Here is a 26424-nt window from a genome sequence, read left to right on the forward strand (position 1 = left end):
AATACTGCTTTTTTTTTTTTTTTTCAAGATTTTAATAATTTTAGATATTATCGGACCAATATCAGATAATGGCTTTAAATGTAAATATCAGCATCGGCAATTGATATATAGTCTAATTATAGTTATTTTTAAAGCTTCAATGTACTGTTATTACAAAAGAACTTCATTATTATTTATTTAATTCAAATAACAAATAAGTTCTTGTTAAAAACTAGCCAAAATCAAAAGTAATTTGCTTATAATTTCTGCACAGGAGAGACTTCTTGTTTTCAAACAAAGTGAAATACATTGGTATTGGCCATCGGCTATCTACCAAAGTGCATCCCTAATAATAACACATTTTTCTGTGGTGTGTCAAACTCAGAACACTTAATATTGCATTACACTTTAAGGTTGTGTTTGAAATCGTTTCCTATTGCCCATTTATAGTGCCACTATGTGCCATTCGTAAATTTGTGAAGAAGTAACCATTTCAGATGCAAATGTAGCACGTTTTTATTGTCAGGTGCAGGATGCTTCAGATTCTAGAAAGTATTTGATTGGATAGAAAACTGAGAAACTGAAGTTGAAAATGGTATCATCAAAAACTTTGATCTATAAATTGTAATTTTTGAATGCATAAATATGACTTTTATTATTGTTTATGAGCACATTATAAACGTAAGGCTGATTTCATACTAAAAGCCACAGTTTAACTGAAATATTTTGTTTTCATTATTAAACTAAATGTTCACATTACCTGTCACAAAAATCTTGTTTTTGAAGTGGTTATAAGTGTTGCCAGTCATACCTCTTCTTATTTAATAACTAAGTTTTAAGTGACTAGAAAGTCTTCACAAATCCAGAATTATTATCATGACAGAAACTTTTCATGGTGGAAGACTTACATCAAACCAAAGACTTTGAGCTAATGCTGGGCTTTATGCAAGATATCCCTGTGGGTTTAAACAGCATACTTTTAGGAAGTTAGAAAAACTTTTGCCATGCGGCTAAATGACATGCAGAAAGAATGAGTTTTGATGACATTCTACTTTAACGTACATGCCATGCAGATTCAAGTCAAGTTGAATTGGTATGTACTGGACAGGTGGAACAGATGAGCTGGTGACATCACGAAGGCTTAGCTCATAAATATTGATTCAGATATGCAAAAGTAATTTAAAGTTTTGTCTTCCATTTTGATAAATGTTAATGTGGTCTCAGGTTTTTGCAAATTGGTCACTGAGATTCATAATATCACATAGGATCACCATTAGGGGTTCAAGCGCATAGCGCTGAAACTCTATTGTAATTGTTAGATGGTCACGGATCAGTGATCTCCATGTAAAACTGATGCAGACTGGTGCAGACCAAACTGTAAGTCGTAGAGACTTGAAACTTGGAGGGATGTTAGTACTCACACTGCCTACAACATGACTAAGGCTCACCCCAATCAGCCTGACGGGGGCGCTACAGCGATCAAAAGTACGAAATCCCTCATAACTCCTAAACCATCAGTGTCTTATGTCGTTGGAATCCTTGGCTCACTGCAGACAAAACACTCAATCAGATTTGTACATGGGCCTCAGATTCGATCGTGAGCCTGCCGAAATTTTCGTGTTTTTTTTTTTTTATTTCTTTTGTTAACTAGTTTTCACTAGGTTTTTCACCCAAACGGAACCAAACCATTGCAGAAAGATTCTCTGTAGAGTAACTCCTGAATGGAATGAGATATCTTCACCAAACTCAGAACACGCATGTAAGACCTCAACCCGAAGTCACAGGAAAAAAATATGAAGCTTGACCATTTGGTGATGCCATAAGTGGAAAAAAAACCCATAAAAATGGCTATAACTGTGCAACCATTTGTCCTAGCAACATGAAAATTAGTGTGCACGGCTTTGGTCCTAAGTGCCACATGTGTTTACAAGGACATTTGTGTATCTCAAAAAACTTGGCCGCCATTGGCCGATGAAATTTGAGTAAGTTGAGCAAGGTTAATGGAGGTCGATAGGAACAAAACCTCACATCCCCAATTGTACGGCACACTGTGTTTCACACATATGCACGATATTAGTATCATACTATAGAACTCCTCATTCCGGACAACTTTGCCTCTAGAACCACTGCTGTCAACCAAACCGTTTGTTAAATGATGAGATGATGTAAAAAAACTACTTTTTTGAACTAGACCTAGGTTTTTCACTCAATCTGGAAAAAAACACTGCAGTACAATTCTCTGGACTCTCTAGGCCAATAATTATCAAAAAATGTTGAAATGTACCCTTTGGAAGCTTTAACAGGGCATTTAGAAAAAGGGCCTGTCCAAATGTACCCAAAATCCTATAAAGTCTAAAGGAAAACTCAAAACTTCACGAAACCTGCTGAGCACATGCGACAGATGATTCTAAACAAGCATGCAAAGTTTTAAGGGCATCGAACCATAGCTGGCACTATAACAGTAATAAATATTAAAAAACATAATATTTCTATGGTATATTACCTGGATTTGCCAAAACGCTTTTTTAAATAATTGATTTACGTGGTTACAGGCTTGCTAAATAATGTATTTTTTCATATGTGCTTAAACGCCTTAAAGCACTTGAACCCTGGTAAGCGCCGCTTGCAGCTATATTATTTAAATTGCATTCATCAAATTATATGCAACAAGTTTCCACCTTTTCCGCTAGCCATCCGAGGTGTCGGATCTCTCGACTCCCGGCGACGCCGTGGCGGCTCGCATGCTCTCGGAGTTCACAGATGACTTTGCTGGTGAGGTTTGTGATGGCGGTTTGCATGAGAGTGAACCAGGTCTGGGCAGAGGCTGTGTCATTATGTCTCATGACTATTGTGTGCTTGGCATCAGAGGAGTGCAGCTCAATCTGCCTAAAACACAAGAAAGAAAGATGTTTCTGTTTTAATAAACATTTCAGTGTTTCTAAATAAATTAATACACCTAGATAATAGATTTGCCCATATGTAGTATATGAAAAAGCAACAGATGGAAAAATAATTACTTCTTTTTATAAAAATTAAATACAGTAGAGTTGAATGAGTTGAAAATAGTATAAACCAGAATACATGTGATGACATTTGACCACATTTAATTAAAAACAAGACATCTGCGTCAATTTAAAGACAAGCAGACAGAGCTTAAAAGAGCTCTGGAGTCAACATTAACTACCAGAATATCAGATACACCCGCTTCAAACAGAACCATACATCAGATCAGCTCAGGGAGTTTACAGTGATAAATGCTCCACTCATACATCATCTAGAGTAAGAGTCTTAACCTTACACTCCACAATATCATTTTCAGGTGCACCGTGTTGGTAAAAATAGACCTACTTTCATGAAGACAGAGAGTTTGGAGGGGCTTGGGAGGTGGGCACAGATGGAGCTGATGTGTTTGGAGTAGACTGGAGAAAAAAGCTTTTTGGACGAGGCCCAATGAGTTCTGCCCTTTAAGACTATAATTGGGAGAATTTTACAACTAATGGAGATGTCTGTGTCCAATTTAGGAAGTGAGTGTTTCAATGCCTTTTGTGGTCAAAATAAATCTCTCTAAGATAGTATGTGAACTTCACAAAGTTCACCATAAATGTCTAACTCGGAGAACTTACAGCATCTTTACTAACATTACGAGTGGATATCAGTGAAAACAAAACTATAGCAAAAAGAATGTTACAACTACGCAACCTATTCTTATTAACTTAAGTCAGCATTTGCTCCTTTTTTATTAGCACTGGGTTTCTGATTTTTACATGCTCTAAACAAATGAAACCTAAATCTATAACCTTTTTCAAGTATTAATTTAACGAGTTTACTGACTTTGATAACATTTGTGTGTTGAATTTCATAAAATTGCTTATGTAATTAACTAATTTTAATTACAAATAATAATAAATAATAAAATTGTATGTTGAGAATTATTAACTATTAAGTGTAATTGTGTTTGCCTGACATCTATCTATCTACCTATCTATCTATCTATCTATCTATCTATCTATCTATCTACTGATTCTTGGAATGTTTTGAATCAGTTAATTAAAAACGAAAATGTAATTAAAATGTAATTAAATTAAATTTCATTTCAAACATATCCCATGACCCATATATATATATATATATATATATATATATATATATATATATATATAAAATTTATAATTAATACTTTAATTATGAAAATGTATCCCATGACCAATTTAAGCCATTTTTATCTAACTGGCTGGTGAAATAAATAAATAAATAAATAAATAAAGATACATTTATAAATAAACAAATAAAATTTTAATCTTTTTTTTTTTTTTAAATGTATCTAAATTTTATTTAATTGGTTGGTGAAATAAATAAAATTAATTTAATTTCAAATTAAAAAATAAATAAATAAATAAAAATTAAAATTTAATTTAAAATTTACTTTAATTTAATTTAACAAAAATTATGCCATGACCCATTTAACCCATTTTTATTTAATTGGCTTGTAAAATAAATAAATAATAAACAAATACTTTTTTTTTTAAATGCCAAATATTGTATTTAATTTAACATTTAATTTAATTTAATTTAATTTAATTTAATTTAATTTTTAAAAAAATGACCAGACATTTTTTATTTAATTGGCTGGTGAAAGAAAGAAAGAAAGAAAGAAAGAAAGACAGACATGTTTGTATTATTTAAAAAAGCAAAACTTATTTTATTGCTATTTAACTTTATTTAATTTCATTTCATTATACAAAAAAAGTAAATAAATAAATAGTTTATGATTTTAAAAAGCCAAACTTTTGTATTTTAAATCAAATTAAATTAAATTATACAAGTATGTCATGACCAATTTAAGCCATTTTTATTTAATAGATAAATAAATAAATAAATAATTTAAATTTTTTTACAGCCAAACATTTTTATTTTATTATTATTGATGTTGTTGTTGCTGTTATTATTATTATTATTATTATTATTATTATTATTATCATCATTAGCATTTTCTTAAAATGTTCATTATATGACCACTCATGTCAGAACACATGTGACAACCATAGGCCATGGTTTAAACAATAAATAATTTACTTTAAAGAAACTTTTTGGGCAAACACTCTTTTACCACCAACCTCCCAAATAATGGGTCAAAGAGGACAGAGTAAAGATGATGATCTAAATTTAGATGATCTCCAAACACAAAGTGTCAGAGCAAACAAGAGCAGGAGTAACACAGGACAGATGGAGAGGTCACTGACACATCTGTCGTAGAGGAACATCTCCATACCCCAAACCACCGGCTACTCTCACTTCCACCAAAAACAACTGCAGTTAAAGTTCCACTCTGAACCGTCACAATGCCAAAGAGTCAGTGGAGGGGGGGGGGGACATGTTCTATTTTTATAACACAAGGATTTTGTTTAGGAATTTGACATGAATCCTCTCCCAATGTAAGCCGTGAATGTCTGCACTGTTGATAGAGCTCTGCATGAGCACCACAGTGATGGATGAACTAAAAGACATGGGACACAATGGTGTAAATTGAAAACAGAGCTGGAGGGTGAGAACTGACGACCTGGCAGCCGGGTGTGCGGAGGGCTCCCGACTGACAGCGCGTGGCAGGAGTGGAACTGTCTTTCGTCTGTCTGTCTACCTATCAGTTTATCTCGCCATATGTCTCCCAGGTTATATACCCACACCAGATATTTAAGCAATGTCTTAAGAGCAGGAATGCTGTTGTACTGAATACCAACACAGCTGTCAGGCAATCAGCATTGTGAAAGTGATTTTACCTGATCATAAAAATATTATAAATATCAGCACCCATGGAATCGGAAATACTGTTGCATGAGATACAATAGCAAAATAACTAAGATTGCAAACACAGTTACCGCTGCTATGTGACATTTGAAATCAATTCATTTCAATAGGAATCAATCCACACAAAAAGGATGAAGCATTTTCCCTAAATTTTGCATCATGTTCACGTTGGTCATTGTTTTAATACCAAGCTACAAAAAGAGATAAAATGCCTGCAGAATGTTATTAGGATTCAGTATGTTTAACATTCCAGCAGCACACAGACACAAAGCCTTACTGTGTTTTAAAAGGGATGTGACATGTTCTGCCTGCCGTTACTGTCAAGCAGCTCAGCGCTGGTACATCATCTTTTAACACACTTCCTGTGTAATGTTATGGTTAATCTAGCAAACCACAGTGTTTTTTCTCTGACTACAAAAGTACAATATACAGCAAAAATAACATGAGACTTGAGCACAAAAACAGTGTGGTTGGTGGGAACCTTTACAATAGAGCAAAAACACTTTTAGCATTAGTGAATGAAACATATCTGAGACTGATATTTTAATTAAATTTTTTGCATTCTCAAGGTATGAATGAGGAATTATATTCATGTTTATATAGTATATGTGCATATATACACTACCGTTTAAAAGAAGTCTTTTATCTTCACAAAGGCTGATTTTTTTGGTCAAAAATACAGTAAAAAGAGTGAAAACCTGAAAACATACTGTCACCTTTTAGGCCACTTAAAGAGACAGTTCACCCCCAAAATGAAAATTACTACATGATTTACTCACCCCCTTAAGCTATCCTAGGTGTATATGACTTTCTTCTTTCAGACAAATACAATCTAAGTTATATTAATAAATATCCTGGCTCTTTCAAGCTTTATAATGGCAGTGAATGGCTGTTGAGATTTGAAGGCCCAAAAAGTGCATCCATCTATCATAAAAAGTACTCCACATGGCTTCAGAGAGTTAATAAGGGCCTTCTGAAGTGAAGCAAAGTGTTTGATGATATAGGCTACTGGTGGGTGATACGGCAAAAATATAATAGAACATTTTTTTAAGAAGTATCACGATTCATGATCTTATCACAATTCTTTGACATGTTGGTTTTACTATTTGGCAAGTTGTCTGAGCAGTACAGCCAAACTAACTTCCCTTTTTTTTAAAAAAAAAAAACAAAGCCTTTCAAGTTAAAGTACAAAATAAAAAAGAATGGCAGTTATTTAGACCAAAGTGAGCGAAGATAAAAATCTTTGTCATTATTTTATCTTTGTTATTAAAAAATAAGAACAAAGATACATATTACAAATAAGCATAATACAAATAAAATAAACAATGCTTTATTTTTCAGGTACAGTAGGTGTATTTATCAGTAGCATTCAAGAAATTAAATTAAATATAAAAAAGTGAAACACTATATACATCAGTTCTACACTGGTTCTTATTAAAGCAACTGTATTAAAGTTCTTCAGTCAAGAGCAGTGAGTGATTTTTCTCTGTTTTGTTGTTTTATTAACATCAAAAGAATAGTTCACCCAAAAATGAAAATGAAAATGAAAATTCTGTCATTTATTTTTATATCATTATTCACTCACTCTTTACTTCTTTTTTCTGTTGATCGTTATCTATTTGATAATTTCTCTTATTAAATTATAACGAATTAAATTAATAGTTATATATATGTATATATATATATATATATATATAATTTTTGGGTGAACTATCCCTTTAATGACAAGCGGCAGCATGTTTAGTAGAGGTGGGAATCTTCAGACACTTCACATTCCAATCTGATTCCAATTCTGGGAGTCACAATCCGATTCCAAAACGATTCTTGATCATTTTTTAATATAACTCTGAATGCATTCGTCTGAAAGAAGAAAGTCATATACACCTAGGACGACTTGAGAGTGAGTAAATCATGTGGTAGTTTTCATTTTGGGGTGAACTATCCCTTTAATAAATATTTTGTCTGTATTTTTTACTATTCTTTTGACATGGTGTGTGAGCTCTTTCTTTCTTTTAATCCACAGTAGTACAGAACAGCCATCAGTTTCATGTTTGGATTCATATCTTGCATTTCATTCGGAGTGATTTTTGGGCATGTTTTTTGGAAAGTGCCCAGCTCAAGCACTCGGGCAACATATAAAAAACTTTGAAGTCATTGTTGACATTTGATGTTGTCCTCCATCACTTTTGAAGATATGAAGGTTCATCCACTGACAAGCAGAGGACACTAGCACTCTTTAGACATCAAACATGACAGAGTGAGCGACCAGCATAAAGCATTTGTTGTGTGGAGTGCATTACCAGGGTTGTCACATTCACCCTCTGAATAATAAGACCCCTCACTGCTCATACTGAGACGGCATTACAAAGAGATTGTCTAAAACACTTCCAATCACCTTCTCCACCAAAGGGATAGTTCACCCAAAAATGAAAATTCTGTCATTTACCCTCCCTCAAGTCGTTCCAAACTCATAAAGCTTTCATTCCTCTTCCGAACACAAAAGATATTTTTTAATTAATGAAAGCAATTTATGCTCAGCAAACATAAACAGAAGCTAAACCATAATTGTTCAAAGTGTCAGAAACCTCTCTGATTTCATCAGAAATATCTTAATTTGTGTTCTGAAGATGAACGAAGATCTTACAGGTTTAGAACAACATGAGGGTGAGTAATTAATAACAGAATTTTTTTGGGGGTGAACTATGCCTTTAATGTTCTGCAAACTTCCTGTGGTCAATATATTAAATGCATAAGACGCAGTACCTGTTTTCTGGGTCTGGGATGGTCATACTTCGGGTTAAGTAGCACATTTTGAGAGGGATGTATCTGCGGTCGCCCTGTAAGGACAGTGAGGGTGGGCTGGGGATATCGAAGTGAGGACTTCCAAGACGAGGGGACTCAGGAGGGGGCGTCTCCCAGCCGATCTCAGACACCGGTGACCCTTTTTTCACATATGGCGTCGCTTCCCGCATGTACTTCACTGAAATGAAAAAAAGAACAGGGTTAGTGAAGGGTCGCAGCGTTATCGCGAGTATCTGATTTGCTGTGAACTGTTTCCATATTCTCTTCATCTGATCTTCTTTGACGAGAAACAGTATCAGTAGACGCACATACTTAAAGACTCAAAAGACAACAACACAAAACAGCTCCGCGAGTTAATTTTCCATCGCACGTGCGCACTGGGCCTTAGCCAGTCAAAAAATGAAGGCAGGAAACCCCTACGCAAACCACTTCACTCCCACAGCTGTCCTGAGCAAGGAAATCAATTCACCACACATTTGCATAGTATCCAATTGCATTGCTAGATGATTACTGCTGGTTTTATGACAGGCCAGTGAACTCAAGGCCAAAGCATCTGCTCATGAACTTGCTGATAAGACGCAATAAGGGGATTACAACTGCCATGCTTCTCAGGTAAACGTCACACTGAGGGCCAATTACTCCCATTCCATATGACAGCTTAATCTTTACAGGAAGCTGTTGACCAAGCACACAGCCATTTCACAACACTAGAGGCATTTCACAATTACCCATAAAGAAGACTTATTAAAATAGGCTGTTTGGCTATTTGGCATGGCATCGGTTTGTTTAACAATCATTCTGAATGCCTAGGGGTGACATACCAGTTGCATTTTACATAAATGCTTCTCCACAAACACATTTGCACATAATATGCTGCAGTGCGCTAAGTAAACAATTCCTAACTGCAGGGACTAAGTAATAAAAGATCAACAGAATGATTTATGATGGGAAAACATTCGAAATGTACTCTTTTCAAAAGCAGGGTATACAAACCGTATGCTTGTAGGTTGGGAGACCAGTTAGATATGTTAGATATTAAGTTATGTACTATAAAATTACCCTAGTATGCAGCATGCCAGAAGCTACACGAGGTCTTGACCTTCTAAACTGTACACAATCATTAAAATCATGAATAAACTGTTGAATTGGCATTCATTCTGAAAACCATTGGTCATTTTTAACTACCAAAATCATTAAAAATATATGCATATATATTATAGTTAAAGGAGAAGTCCACTTCCAAAACAAAAATTGACAGATAATGTACTAGCCCCTTGTCATCCAAGATGTTCATGTCTGTCTTTCTTCAGTCATAAAGTAATTATGTTTTTTTGAAGAAAAAAGTCTCTTCTACTCACCAAGCCTGTGTTTATTTGATCCAAAATACAGCAAAAACAGTAACATTTTGAAATATTTTTCAAAATGTTACTCTAGTCATCATTACTCTAGTCACATGAAATCATTCTAATAATCTGATTTGCTGCTCAAAACACTTTTATTATTATTATTATTATTATTATTATTATTATTATTATTATGTTGAAAACAGCTAAGTAGAATTTTTTTCAGGGTTCTTTGACGAAAAAAGAAAGTTCAGAAGAACAACATTTATCTGAAATATAAATCTTTGGTAACATTATAACTGTCTTTATCATCACTTTTGATCAATTTAAAGCATCCTTGCTAATAAAAGTATTAATTTCTATAATTTCTTTTCCAAAAAAAAAAAATAATAATAATAAAAATTAAACTGACTCCAAACCTTTTGAACAGTATAGTGTATAATGTTTTTGGATCTGTCTATTCAACAAAGAATCCTGAAAAAAAAAAAATGTACTCAACTCTTTTAAATATTGATAACAGCAAATCAGCATATTAAAATGATTTCTGAAGGATCATGTGACACTGAAGACTGGAGTAATGATGCTGAAAGTTTAGCTATGATCACATTAATAAATTACATTTTAAAATATATTCAAATAGAAAGCAGTTATTTTAAAATATGTCACATTATTACTGTTTTTGCTGTATTTTGGTTTGAATAAATGCCGGCTTGGCGAGCAGAAGACATTAAAAATCTTTAGATTGGTCGATTGGTAGTGTAGGGTTGAAAAAAAAAAAAAAAAAAAAAAAAAAAAAAACGCAAACCTTGTATACATCAAATACTAAAACAACATATTTTTTGCTAGTACCTTCTTAACATTTTGCCCGACCATTTGTTGAAAACCTTGAGTTTAAAAAGGACGTCGGATGCCAATTTTCCAGTTGGTATGATTCTTTAGGGCAGGGGTCACCACACTCAGTCCTGGAGGGCCAGTGTCCTACAGAGTTTAGCTCCAACCTTAATCAAACACACCTAAACCATCTTATCAAGGTCTTGATATACTTGAAACTTCCAGGCAGGTGTGTTGAGGCAAGTTGGAGCTAAAGTCTGCAGGACACCGGCCCTCCAGGATCAAGTTTGGTAACCCCTGCTTTAGGGTCTTCATAAAATGTCTGTAACATACTTTGGTTAAAATTCCTCAATGATCATATAAAACAACACCCTTTTTTCCTTGTCAAAAACAGCTCTGTTCACAGCTATCCATTTTCAGTGTATGTCTCTTTAAATGCTAATGAGCTCCTGTTCATGCCACGCCTATTCAAACAGAGTGTTCAGATAAGGGGGGTCAAAACAGGGCAGAAAATAGCCTATTACTTCTAAATTGATGTTTTTGATGTAAAAATCTAAATGCTTTCTCTTTGTCTAAAAATGTATCGTGAATTTAGAATTTAGATAAGAAGTGTGTGTGCTATTGCTCACGTAACAAAAACTTACAGAGCTGGCAGGTCACTTAAGGTCACACATCTAAACAATAATCCCTGTCTTTACACCTTCACACTGATAAGATGGAGTAACAAGCAACAAAGCAAGATAATAACATAATCCATATACTCCATCTGAATGAGGAAGCACAGAAGTGATTTAGAACACCACTGCCAAAGTCTCACATTTAACTGTGTACTTCAGGGTCAAGGATTCTTCAGTCAGCTCTTGCATAAAACATTACTACTCAGAACTTTAGAGTCCACCACACAGCAGGTGGAACTCTATTCACAGGCGGAAGAGCTCCTGTGGTCCTTTATCCTCAAGGACAAGCTAAGAGCCCGTCTACAAACACGAACCTATGAAAGGATTTGCTATGTTCTACAAAGGCAATGGGTAACTTTGTGATAAAACAGTTCGTTATAACTTCTCTTTGTTTAAAATTGACTTCTTTGTTTAAAATTGAAGCGTTACGCACATCTCCTGTATGTCTCATTACAAAAATAACTTTCTAAAAAAAAAGTCCTGAAAAGTTTCCTAATGCTGCCGACAGTCATTCAGTGAGTAATTGGTTGGTCTCAAGCGAAATGTAAAATTATGAAAATTACCAATGAGAAATGGTGTGTTTATGGTTGACTGCTTTCATCATATGCTATTAAAATCCATGTTTTATTGGAGAACAGTCCATAAGAGACTCATTTTTCTTGAGCATTCACACTTGGGAGTGGACATTAATTGCTCTCATTATGACGTGCACTCAGGGGAAAATGTTAAGTGCAAGAGCTGAGAGCACCAATCACGATGAGAGTTCAAGTAGGAGCTTCAGTCGCATGACCGCAGAAAGCACCACTGAAATTCCAAAAATCTGTCCATAAATTTAAATGTGGCATTTATGCACTTCACTGACTCACTTTAAAAACCTTGGTAAATGCAGCTACGACACTGTGGAAAGGAAGCATATGTCAGTAGTATTCATTAGGGTCCAGTGATATATGTTTTATGCTACAATTTTTTTGTTGCTTAATATTTAACTATATTCAATATCCACTACTGCTCAAAAGTTGGTGGTGAGGTTTCTTTGTTTTAGAGAGAAGTATTTTGCTCACCAAGGATGCATTTATTTAAGCAAAAACAGCAACTGTGAAATTTTATTGTATTCTATTATTCTATTCTATTATTTTATCAGCTATTACACCAGTCTTTAATGTCACATGGTCCTTCTTATATCATTCTAATGTGGTAATTCAGAATTAAATTAAAAAATTTTCTGAAATTAATAAATTTTTTAATTAAATTAAATTAAAATAAACTAATTGCCCAATTATTGTGTTGTGTGTGTGTGTATATATACATATATATACATACATACATACATACACACACACTTAAGTGTAAGTCAATCCAAAATAAAGACTGTAAAATATTATTCCTGACCATGTTTTGCTTAAGTGTTTTTTTTTTTTTTATTGCTAATGTGACCTTTTTGCACCACAGACTGAACAAAATTAAGCATTGCTTGTTATTTGGTCAACAAAGTATTGATAGTTGTGAAAATATTGTCATGCTAACCGTTGTCTGAATTTTTGGTTGACTGTAATCCATCACATACCTTTCGATCAAAGTTACAGGGCTCCAGACAGAAAAATTGAGTAGGGAGCCACTGGCTCCTATTAGAAACAAACTTAGGCGCCAAATAATTTTTTTAGGTGCCACAAAATAAAAGTGTTTTATTTATTTATTTATTAATTTTTTAACACTGTAATATTTCAGTTATACTGTCATGTGTTTACGTCTCATCTTTTCTTGAATTTATCAGCATTTTAATCCAGCAAACCATGTAGATGTCCTGGAAGCGAAGTTTCACTTAAAGTGGGAACTAAACGTATTTGAAAAATATATACAGTCACAAAAAATTGTTTATTACACAGAATCTGTGCCAATATCATGGACCATAAGCATCACATGGCCACTGAGTGTAGTTTGGGTTCCTTCCCAATGCATCGTATAAATGTTGTCATATGTCTTTCACACATCCAGTCGTTTTTTTCTTAATTTGTGAAATGCAAGAAGATGTTGCATTTTATCTTTAGCTTCTTGCATTTTTTCTTATCATGTAACAGGTTAAGTAAAAATATTAAAATGCAATAGTGCATAAATATAGCAAAATGCCCCTCTTTATATTATTTTTCTAGCTGACTGATGAGCTTATGGATGCTGAATGGTTATCCTGAGGTAAATGTATTGTTACGTGGCATTGTTTACAAGCTTTACGCGTTTTCCGCAGTTTGAAACACTGAATGAGCAATTACATGAGACATTTCAGTACATTGTACTTTAGGCTTTCATTTTATATATCCAATTTTTTTGATGTTAATTCATGTTTGTTTCATAATATAGTAGCAAAGACAAAGATATAATTGGTTCACTTGCTGCTTGAACTGAGGCACTAAAGTGATCGCACATGCCGCATTAAAGAGCACCAAAACCATATTTATTGTTTGAATTTGGCATAATTTTAAAACTTATACTTTGTCTATTAAAAGGTAACAAAGCTTTTTTTGATTACTGGATGGCAAGTGCGCTACAAATAGTACGAAGTCCACGCATTAGCAGAACACAGCATATAGACTAAGATCTTAATATCAAGAACCCATATCGATTATAAACAAGAATTGTTAACGATATTGCCAATATCCACACAGTGGACTGTATATAAACTATTAAGCCTTTTAACTTTAAAATTATATTTTACAGTAATATGCACCAGCATACCAATGAACAGTCATAACTACTACTACTACTACTACTACTACTACTACTACTAAAAAAAAAAATTAGTTATGATACAGAGTTATTGAACAAAACTCAATCAACAATGAACTGATTTCAATTAAATAATGACTGTTCATGATTATCTTTTTATTGCTGTTTTCCATCAGAACTGCTTTTTTTGTATCACTGAACCACTATTTTCTTTCTGATCTCTGTAAAGCTGCTTTGAAACAATCTGTATTATATAAAGTGCTATACAGACAAAGACAACTTGTGTTACATAATTTTATATTGCTAGCAAAATCATTTCAAGTTTCTACTATCTGGAGATGGTAGTTTACAAAAGAACAGGGCTTTAATACCACTATTAAAGCTAAATGACACTGACTTACGCCTCAGGTGGTTTGTTTGTTTAAAACACGGGAGCAGTGTTACATAAAACCTGTCATTCTAGTCTTGTGGCTGCTGCTCAATTATCTCTATTGTTTGCTATGTGGAGTTGTCTTTGTTTGAGAATATACATTCTTTTGTCTCCTGACATTTGTCAAAGGGAATGTCAAGAACTGGCCAAGTTGCGTTCCAAACAATCCGGCTGGATCAAGGAAATGATATTGCTTTGAATGTTTTGAACTTACACTTCACTTAACCATTAACTAACACGTCCTCAAGTACTTAAAGGAATAGTTCACCCAAAAATTTTAATTACCCCATGATTTACTCACCCTCAGGCCATCCTAGGTGTATACGACTGTCTTCTTTCAGATGAATACAATTGGAGGTATATTAAAAAAATCTCCTGGCTCTTCCAAGCTTTATAATGGCAATGTGAATGGGTGTTGAGATTTTGAAGTCCAATAAAGTGCATCCATCCATCATAAAAAGTACTCCCCACAGCTCCGGGAGGTTAATAAAGGCCATCTTAAGCAAATCAATATGTTTAAAGTATGCATGCAGTATGCATATGCAGTTAGCGGAAGCTAGAGATTACGGTTTATTAAAGTTTTAAATATGGCCATTTTTCTTACTCAAACGCATCCATTAGCAGAGCTTTTTATGATGGATGCACTATATTGGACTTCAAAATCTCAACAGCCATTCACTGCAATTATAGAGCCAGGACATTTTTTAATACAACTCCGACTGTATTGGTCTGAAAGAAGAAAGTCATAGCTATCTAGGATCGCTTAAGGGTGAGTAAATCATGGGTGAATGATGAGTAAACCATAAAGTGACCTCTACTTGGTTTTCGTCCACTGAAAATGGGTAATATTCCAGAATCTGAATATCTCCATATCTCTGGGACTGAATGATGTAGGGAATTGAAAATTAAGATTCTGAAAGAGAAGTTTATTAAGAACTAGGAATCAAAATCATATGGCGATATCTTTAACACTTCTTGAGTTATAGGCATGCAAACTTTGGAAAAAGAGTATTTATGTCACTCAGACATGTTCAGTGTGGATGTTTTGACAGAAGGAAATGAGATACTTCTCTAGTTTCAACATTATTTGTTCTTCAGACATTCCTGTTTATAACAAAAGAAGACTCATTTAGAGAGAAGACCACATTTAGTTTTTGACCACTGAAAATGATTTACTCCTGGAGCCATATTGAAATTCCAATATCTCTGAATCTGAACTATATAGGGTCTTAAAAATGAAGACCAAAAAAGGAAAGTTTGTTAAGACCCAATATCTAAAAGGGCATTAAAATATCTTTAATATTTCTTGAGTTACAGGCATGCAAACTTTGGAGAAAAAAAACTGAAAAGAGCCATTTCCCCATTTTTGAACGGTCACCATTGGCACATAAAGCAACACAGATTGCTGAAGTCAACAGATTTTACTAATAGACCTACCAATATCTGTGTAAAAGTAGCATTATGATGCTGCCAGATTTCTAAAGTTAATTAAAAAAAATTGCCATTTTGACCCCTCTCTACAAAATAGTAAATTATTCATTAAACATTTATGCATGACATTAAATATTTTGGCTTTCCTCACTATATGTGTTTATCTTCCTTCAATAAGAATTTTTAGCAAAATCAAAAATTTGAGCCAGGGAACTCTGGTTGAGTTGACACGGGATGACCCATGTGCAAATGTGTTGTCCCTGCTCCCTGCATGTTTTAAGAATGAGGTCATGTGACTTGTGAGAGTGGTCTTCACTACAAGTTCCCCTCCCTCTTTAACAGACTAGCCCTCATTCCAATCCCCGTCTCATTCTCTCCCACTTTATCATTTATTTACAATACTGAATACGTGAGCGAATGAGAAAGAACAGAAAGCGTAAGGTGCCACATTCCAGAAATGATTTATTCGTGCCTTTGGCTCATGCATCTATCTTAGGTAAGATAACTAAAACTGTTTGCGGAGTCATGCTGTCATGCTTCGCACTAGTAACATTGAGAAGTGCTTTGACTTCCAGAGCATTTCATTATCTCCATTTCTTTGTCTGGGCTTCTATGGCGAGTCTTCACTTACCCCTGTAATTGGGTGCTTTTAGAGAACAGTGATTCTAGTTTAAAGCATATCTGTGAATACAGGCACTCGAATCCATTTTTTGTGTGTTCTTCAAAACATCCGTGGTCTACAGTACTATTAATTTCATATGCAATTATTTTCAGCACAATAGTTTGTTGTTGAACACTCAGCGCCTGAACACACATTTCATTTATCTTCATAAAACATCAGGCGTATACACGAGCAGCTTTTTTTGTGTGCTGTGTTTATCTGGTCAGCCTCATTACAAACTGCCTGGCATTTTAAGAATGAGATTCTTTGTTCAAAGAGGAAGAATAAAGCCCTTTTCGGACTTCGATTGGTAAATTGCTCATTTGAGGCATGAAAAGACAAAAGAGTCCTTTTACTTAAATCATAACTAGAGAACTGGACTTTTTGGTGCACATATAGACAGGTAGCTATCAACCTGTCAAGGCTGCACTTATTTTTCTTTAATATCATCTGGAGACCTTGACTTCAATGCGACTAGCTCTGTAATTTTGCCAAAGACATTGACTTGTCCCCCAGGACAAATGTGTTTCTCAAGGATATATAGACAAAGACTATGGAAAGGCATCTGGGAGTCTGTTAAAAGAGGATGGTGTTGATTGATAGAGTGGTGACAGGGCAAAATACAAGATGGGTGTAGTACATCTGTGAGAGTAAAAGGATGTGCAAATATTTCTGGCAAGAGATGTCAAAGTGAATTATTCAAAGAAGCCAAATCCCAAGGACATGAGGAAGGAATCAAGGGCCTTGATTTGACATGCAAAACCCACTAGCTAGAGCAAAACAGTGAGTCTGATGGTCAACAATTGATTGATATATTGGATGTGGTGTTCGCTGATGTAGCTGTGCATTTTTCCTAAACTATGAACTTAATTTACCTTTATGTTAACAGTAGTTGGACATTTTTCTTTTAAATCAGAATTTCTGTTTGAAGATTTGCAATGATGAGTCTAACTAGTGAAATGTTTTATCAATTTTTCAAAGCGTGCTGATAACATGAGTGCTCTATAGGAATCAAATTCATGCATGAGATTCATTTTTTTGCTGTTCAAAAAAGCAGCAAAAAGTATAAAGCTTGTTTTAATTTTTTTAAAGTACGTCAGAAGGTTTTAAAGCAATAGTTCACCCAAAAATTAGAATTCAATTATAATTTACTTTCTTTTATAGAACACAAAAAAATCGACCTGATTAGGGCTGCACGATAAATCACGACAATATCGCAATCAATATTAAGAAAAGCTGCAATATTCATGTGCACTTCTAGTCAGTGAAGCACGGTTCTGTGATCAGTAGTAAATCACCATCCGAAGGCCAGAGGGCGCTCTCGTGCGGAAACTCCAAATACGCCCCCGAAGAAGAAATCCAGGAAATAACACCATCGCTGCAGCTGAATAAACAGATTTAAATGCTTCATTGATTTAACGTGACTAATAAACACACAACTATACGACAATATATGGTTTATCTGACTTCTTATTATAATTTTCATTATAATACAGTATATAATAATGCTATGCTATTCAACATTGCTTTTGTTACTGCTTAGAATGCTATAAAATATTTTGCGTGCCTTATTCTGTGCAAGAAGCCACATCATCTCAGAGGATTTATTTCAATCACTCGACTGAAGTTATGAAGTGAGTTTTAAGTAAAAACTAGGGCTGTCAAATGATTAATTGCGATTAATCGCATACAAAATAAAAGTCTGAATTTGCCTAATATATGTGTGTAATTATTATGTATATATAAATACAAACACATTCATGTATATATTTAAGAAATATTTACAAGTATATGTATTTATTAAAATTACAATTAATACAATTATTTATTATAACAAACTCAAACTTTTATTTTGTATGCAATTAATTGCAATTAATTGTTTGACAGCCCTAGTAAAAACATGTTATTAAATTTGGTATTTACACGTGCTTTCAGATTTAGCAACATTTACGTTACTACACAGCCGTAGTTCACAGAGAGGCTACGCAAACAACTTTATTATCGCAGGGCGATTTAATAATATCGATGATATCGTCTGTGTGGTTTTGCGTAGCTTGTGGGTGAACTACGGCTCTGTGTATTGATGCTGCTCTATCTAAAAGCATGCACGTGATGGAGATTTACTGCTGATTACAGAACCAGCTTTAATGACAAAATACGCTTGTACATCGCATGCAATTTATCGTGCAGCCCTAAACCTGATCTCATGACAAAAACATACCTTTGGGAACTTTTTCGAAGACGCAAAATATGTACCGCCATGTACATTTCCTGACATATTCGATGTGAAATGAGTGTTTGTTTTTTTTCCCAGGAACAGATGAACGTACATATGGTACGTTTTATGTGACGCTGGTTTTGTACGTGTCACCGCAGTTCTGACTTGAAATGTCCATTAAGTGGCGTTATAACTCTTATGCTCGGTTTTAAAATAACTTACTATCTGTACTACACCTAAATTAATAGTATGAACAAAAGTGAATGTGACAGAAAAAAGCAACTGCAAGCATGTCGTTTTAGCTTGTTTTTCGATCTCTCATCGTTCAGCTCTTTCATCCTGAGTCATATTTTTCACAGGATTCGTACCCAAGGATTCCACATCCTAAGTCCAATTCCATGCCGGCTGAGCTACCGAGCAAGCTTGTTACGTCTGGAAAGTGAAATATATGGTAAATATATAGCTGTAATCATAACTGTGTACGAAAACAATTACAAGTGGAAACTGCAGTAATATGTACTTGTCTTGCGAAAAAATCCCCAGAGGTACGTTTCAGTCATGCAATTGAGTCGCAAAAAATCTGCTCATTTCTGTTAAATGAAAGTGATGGATGACTAAACACTCTGGGTTAAATGGTTAACCCAACCTTTTGGGTAGTTTTATTTACCTCAACTATTGTTTAAAAATTACTATATGGCTAGCTTAAAATAAACCCAAAATAGTCTGGAATTTAACATTTATTAATATGTTCAATAAATTAAAATATATTGCTGTACATTGCATTTTTAAATAACTTATTAAATGTTTACCTTTTGATTATTGCTGATGCCTCTTTGCTGATTTTTAATTTACAACCTATTTTGGGTTGCTTAAAAGTGACAAGAAACATAGTCATTTTTAAGCAGTAAGTTGAATAAAACTACCCAGAGGGTTGGATTAAACATTTAACCCAACTGCTGGGTCAAAACAACCCAATCGCTGACCCAACAAAAAAAAATTTCTTCCATGAGAAAGGGTTGAAAAAAGCAGTGTCCAAACGGGCAAAGCAGTGTGCTAAACTTCTTTTGTGTTCCACTGAGGAAACAAAGTCATACAATACCGGAACAGTATTTTGCTAGACAAAAACGGATACCAGCATCGGCCCATCAGCAACTGAAGCACAGGCTGATATGACCTCTGAAGGCAATTCAGTCCTGAAGTATGACGATACGACAAAATACAGCACATCTGCGTTCACTTAGTCATAAAGACGTCAGGTGGGGAGCTGCGAAGTCACAGAACAGGCCAAATATAGATATGAAATCTTGGTATTTAGTCGCTTGAATCAACTCGAAAGCAGTAAATAGAAGTGTTTAGTTTCCAAAGTAATCCGATACGAATCTGTCACAACCGACGAACTTTTACAGTGTTTCAACAGGTCAGATGCAGAAATCAAAACACTGATGCACACACCAAAACATCTCTGCAGCTGAGCTCCAATGCCCTGTTTAAATTATTTACAGAAGGTGAGTAATCTGACCCTCAGGTCAGTGTGCAGGAAAAACCCTGAATATGAAAAATTTTTTTACAGTGCTAATATGGCGTTAAGTCTCTCTTAGCACAGAACAACATGTCCAGCAGTAGGACTGATAGTGTAAGAGCTTTGCATACTGTGTGACTGGGATTTTGGGATGTACAGGTCACGGAAATACCGATTACATCAGGATACATTCTTACAATAGCATCTTTGATAATAAATTCTCCCATATTCTGTGGCTGGTTGCATAAAATGCTTAGACTAGGCAAGTCATCTATTAATTCATTTATTTATTTTTAAGACTGTACATAACATCACGTACATAAAAGCATAAATTGGTCTAATTTGAATTCTAAAAGTAAGAGTAGTTCTTAAGACACAGTCCATAGTAACATAGTAACAAGGTTATGCAACCAGCCCCTTATATCATTTTCTTAAAGTGTAAAAATACATAAATGCTCAATGCTTCCCTACAATGTGCTAGGAATTTAGTAAAATGAATTGTGTAATTTTTTTTTTAAATGGTACACTATTTGTATGTATATTCTGTGTGTAATGTGTTTAGCCACAATTCCTAAAACCTTCAGCTGTATTGTGAAAGCCTTCAACATGACTAAGCGGAATGAAAACATCCCGCAGAGTGGCAAAGTTATCAACGTCCCTCTGAAATCTAAGGTATGCTTTTATGATGCAGTGAGAGGAATTTCATAGCTTTATCACTCTCAAGGGTGTTTTCATCCTTAATGTAACACTGCAGGGCACAGCAAACACGTTCATCACTCTAGCAATGACCTTCCACAGGTGTAAGTGAAGGACGTGTTTGCAATACCTTCATAACAGCTTGGTTTGCAGGTCTAACCTGGTTTATCCTGGTCTAGCAGGTCTCTACGATGCCATTTAGTTGGTTTACCTGGGAAACTTGATAAAGAGGAAAAACAGCTTAAACCAGCCTAGCCTGTGAACTGGTTTTAGACAGGTCTAGAACAAAGTAGCTTTATCTACCTTGCCAATGTTGTGCTTCAGTTCTCACCAACAGGTCTCAACACCGCCCTCACAGTTTTCTAGCCCTTCTCCCGTCCTTACCTTCCAGCATAACTTCTCTGCCCGCTTTCTTCAGCACCTGCACCGCCTCGTCGTGCGTGGCGTCCCGCAGATTGATCCCGTTCACGGACAGTATCGCGTCCCCGACGTATAGCGCTTGGGTCTGATCCGCAGCCAGACCTTTGAAAATTTTACTAATAAGAATAGGCATCTTGTTCTCCTTCCCGCCTTTGATGCTTATCCCTAATCCACCGACCTCCTGCTTGATCACTTTGACACATCTTTTGCGGTTCGCAATCGCTTCGGGCACTTGTGAATCTGTAAAAGGAGTCCTTACTCCGGCTTTGGGACTGTTCGTGGGGTCCGGCTGGTCGTAGGAGCCGTTGGTGGTGATGCCGTTCAGGTTAACGCTGGTGTCTGTCGCGGACTCCTCGCAGCTGAGCGTCAGCGACTCGTCGCCTAAACTCGCCAGGACGGCGTGCCATCGCTCCCGAACGAGCACCTCCAAATATACACTTTTCTGCACTCTGTTACCACAAACCGCCATCTTTGAAGCATTCTTAAAATGCCATGTGATTTCATACACACGCACAGGACTTTACCCCCGAACAGGGAAAAAGTTGTGATTCAGGTTGGATAGTTTCAGCCCCTCTACAGGCTCCACATACATATCCTCTTTGGGTGGAGCAAATGTCTGAGATGTCCTGTGTGTGGCCATGCTGATCTCTCTCTCTCTTTCTCTCTCTCTCTCTCTCTGTGAGGAAATGTTCGGATTGAAGTCTGTGTGAATCATCTGTTAAGTACATCATTGATCACAGGCATGGTCTTGTCTTATGTGTTCAGCAGCACTGCCTCCATAATGAAAGTCGGCCATTCAAACCCTTCAGTCGTCACTAAGATTCTTTCTCAGCGTTTGAAATGATACAAATGTATATTCGAAATGTTCTGGTGATGCTTGTTTTCTGATGACCTCACGATTTCTGTCACCGCGTTTACTTACCTCGTTGAAACAGCAACCACTTGTAATCATACGTTTGTGGTCAGCGCGATATTTAAAACGCCAACTATAATAAAATACGGTTATATTTAAGAATAACATGTTCTTTTAAGACCGCAATAACCACCCATAATTAGCGCCTTGTGTATAAGTATGGAACATAGATTTCCGCTCGTGTAATTCACACTAATTGCGGTGTAGTTTTTGAATTAAACTGGAGGTTGCTTTTATACATTGACTCACCGGAGTCGTCGAATGTACGTAATGGGAAAAAGTTATTTGTGATGATTATCTGCAAGCGAGGTGACAAAAACGGATGTGTCATATGTAAACAAAACACCAATGAATAGTCCGCCAGACCGCACTGCTTTCAGTGACGCTAAAAGTAGAGTTTTTAATGCCACCTAGTGTTTATTCTTGGTTACTATATTTACATGACACCAGTGCAGAAAAGTATTAGCACCATATTTTTGCATTTTATTCACTTAATATATCCTTGTTTGTAATACACACAATACCAGTCAAAAGATTTTTTTTCTTTTCTGCTCACCAAGCCTGCAAATATTTGATCCAAATTACAGCAAAAACAGTAAACCTTTGAAATATTTTTACTATTTAAAATAACTGTTTTCTATTTGAATATATTTTAAAATATGTGACCCTGGATCACAAAACCAGTCATAAGGGTCATTTTTTCAAAACTGAGATTTATACATCATATAAATAAGCTTTCCATTGATGTATGGTTTGTTAGGAAACAATATTTGGCCTAACTATTTAAAAATCAGGAATCTGAGGGTGCAAAAAAATCAAAATATTGAGAAAATTGCCTTTAAAGTTCTTCAAATAATGTTCTTAACAATGTATATGACTAATCAAAAATTACGTTTTCATACATTTACATTGGGAATTTTACAAAATATCTTCATGGAACATGATCTTTACTTAATTTCCTAATGATTTTTGCCATAAAAGAAAAATCAATAATTTTGACCCATACAATGTATTTTTGGCTATTGCTACAAATAAATCCCAGCAACTTAAGACTGGTTTTGTGGTCCAGGGTCACATATAATTTATTCATGTGACCAAAGCTACAGTTTTAGCATCATTACTCCAGTCACATGATCCTTTAGAAATCATTTTAATATTCTGATTTGCTCAAAAATTAATTAAAAAAATATATATATTATTATGTTGAAAACAGCAGAGTGTATTTTTTTCAGTTTTTGATGAACAGAAAGTTCAGGAGAACAGCTTTTATCTGAAATAGAATTATTTGGTAACATTATAAAACAGTATTAATTTCTATAATCCTCCCCCCAGTATATTATTTTAGATAAATGCTGATCTTTGGATCTTTCTGTTCATCAAAGAATCCTGAACAAAAGGTACTCAAATGTTTTAAATATTGATAATAATAATAAATCTTGAATAGCAAATCAGCACATTAGAATGATTTCTGAAGAATCATGTGGCACTGAAGACTGGAGTAATGATGCTGAAAATGTAGTTTCGACCACAGAAATAAATTACATTTTAAAATATATTCAAATAGAAAGCAGTTATTTTAAATAGTAAAAATATTTCACAATATTATATGTTTTTTATATCAAATAAATTCAGACTTGGTGAGCAGAAGAGAATTCTTTAAAAAACTGTTGCTGTTCAAAAACTTTTGACTGGTAGTGTATACATATATATAAAAGTGGCCAAAATAGTTTAAAATATATATTTACGTAAATGTATTTTCTACCAAATGAACAGATTGTTTCTGTGCTTGACTAATGATCAAAGCTAGCCTAAATTGGGTTTTTTTTTGTTTTTTTTTTTCAAAATAAATAGCAGGTTAGATTTGCCAACATGATTTAAAAGTCTTTTTGTTGACTTTGAAGCAAACACAACACAATACCGCTGTAAAATGTGATCAGAAGTGATTTCATTAAGACACCTAAAGAAAAACAGTGGAGTTGCTGTGAGCCAAAGGTGTCCTAAACAATGTTTCATGTCCCTCTGGGTTTGATTATGACCAAATTAAAGATTAAGACTTGCATTAAATTTACAAATTAATCCCACTACAACTTGCAGGAATCTGTGCCTGTAATTTACAAGGGCTGCTGTACCCAGGGGAATGTTTTTTCCCCTCTTTTTCCTTTTTAAATTGTGCAAGTGCTTTTTTGTCGGTCCTTCACGATAGTGAAACAGCAGGGAGGCACATGCAGCTCATTAGAGTTGAAATAAAAGGCCATGTAGAGACGTTAGTGCTCTCCAGTGTATGGTGAGAAGAGAATGACTCAAAGGTGAAGGACAAATGTAGCGATGTACTTTCATTACTTTCCCACTACCATCAAGATTCTTTGTGTGTGCAGTTTTAAGTTTAAAACGATCTTGAAATACTAAATAAAGCACCTATCACTGATAGCATGTGAATAATTCAATGACTTATACACAGTGGTCGAACTGTAAAAAATTTCAAGGGGGATGGTGGGGCGGGGGGATCCTGTGAGTACAAATGATAACAAAATTTGTTACATTTTTATTTAACAAAAAATGAGCTTTATTGAATCGTTTTATGAGCTGTATTTTGGGGGGCCTGAAATGTTAAAAAAAGTTTTTGTTTGTTTGTTTTGTGGAGACATCTGGTCTTCCCAGTGTAGGTTAAACCAGTGCACACACACTTGCATGCACACAATCTGTGTGCCAAATGACCTAAATGATGCCCCTTATTTAGGGGTGTACATTATTGTCAACAATTCTATAATATTTTTGTCAATAACAATAATTAATATTTTGCTGAGTGTGTTTTTGTGCTGGTTTTGGCTTGTTATGGATAAATCCTGATATGATAAATAAAACCACCACTGGGTGGCAGCAAGTGTCTGTTTTAATAAACAATTAATTGAATCCTTCAATCAAATGATTCTTTTAAAATGGCTGATTCAGTTAGGCCGCATTTACACAGCAGCAGAATATGGTTGTCAATACCGTATTTGAGTCCTTAACATGGTTACGTTCATGCACAGTACGGTTATTTACGGGTGTGACAACCGTATTCTATAACCGAACTCACACCTGTAAATTTTCAGGACTCACAACCGCATTCTTGGAACAAACGCGCTGTGTGAACGGAACAGGACTGAACAACTAGTTGTCTGTCACGTCATGTAGTACGAGAGAACCGCTCTGCTGCACAAACGCGTGTCAGCTGTGTGCTGCGTGCTTTAATGTGTGGTTTCGGTAACTTACAGTGATGGAGAAATGAGCTGTCTCCACCGGAGCCACTATCTCCTGTCAGTTGTGTGTTCTGCATGTGGCTCAAATGCTCCGATCTCCACTCAAATTTAAAAGCTGCTGTCAGTTAATGATGATTTGATGGATGAATTCACAGCACGATTGGACTATTGTCATGTCAGAAAGTGGTAATACTTTCTTTTTTTCAGACGTCGCCATAACTCATATAGAATTACTCATAAGGAATACGGGCTTGACTTCCTTTGCACGTTCATACAGACAGTATTCGAAAAGCGACTGTAAGCTGCTGTGTGAACGGGACATTTTGAGACTCACACCTGTAAGTAAATGCAGTTGTCAATCCCAAAAACTGACAGTGTGAACGTGGCCTTAGGATCGAAGCAAGTTGGCTGTCTTTATGAATGGATCATTGAATAACTGGCTCACTTGATTTGTTCAAAAACTCTTCATTCAGGAAAGAAACACTGCACAACAACTCTGCTCTGGCTTTGTTTGGAAATATTTCATTTGCAAAACAGAAAAAAGACAAAATGTGTCTAAAAATGTAACTCATTCAATTAACTTTGTGTCTGTTGAACTGCCATATAAAATTAATTTAACATTGGCGATCTCACACACCTACCGATTCCTGTGTGATATTGCTTAAGGCCTATATATAAAGATAAAAACTGACACAGGAATATTTTTTCTTTCATTATTCGAATTATACAGGCATTCTAACCGGCT

At 35.1% G+C, this 26424-nt stretch overlaps 1 protein-coding gene across 1 annotated transcript in view; it reads right to left on the reverse strand.

Moving 5' to 3' along the window:
* The window catches only part of sntb1 (syntrophin, basic 1), a 42108-nt gene extending 19900 nt beyond the window's left edge, over positions 1–22208 (reverse strand). The window contains exons 1-3 of the mRNA XM_051131875.1: positions 21492–22208; positions 8545–8761; positions 2658–2865 (exon numbers count right to left, since the gene is read on the reverse strand). Coding sequence (XP_050987832.1) covers positions 2658–2865; positions 8545–8761; positions 21492–21996 — 930 coding nt within the window. The 5' untranslated portion in view covers positions 21997–22208. The remainder of the gene's footprint in view (positions 1–2657; positions 2866–8544; positions 8762–21491) is intronic.
* Between the last annotated feature and the right edge of the window lie 4216 nt (positions 22209–26424).

Source organism: Labeo rohita, chromosome 16, assembly GCF_022985175.1.
Source record: "Labeo rohita strain BAU-BD-2019 chromosome 16, IGBB_LRoh.1.0, whole genome shotgun sequence".
NCBI classification, from domain to species: domain Eukaryota; kingdom Metazoa; phylum Chordata; class Actinopteri; order Cypriniformes; family Cyprinidae; genus Labeo; species Labeo rohita.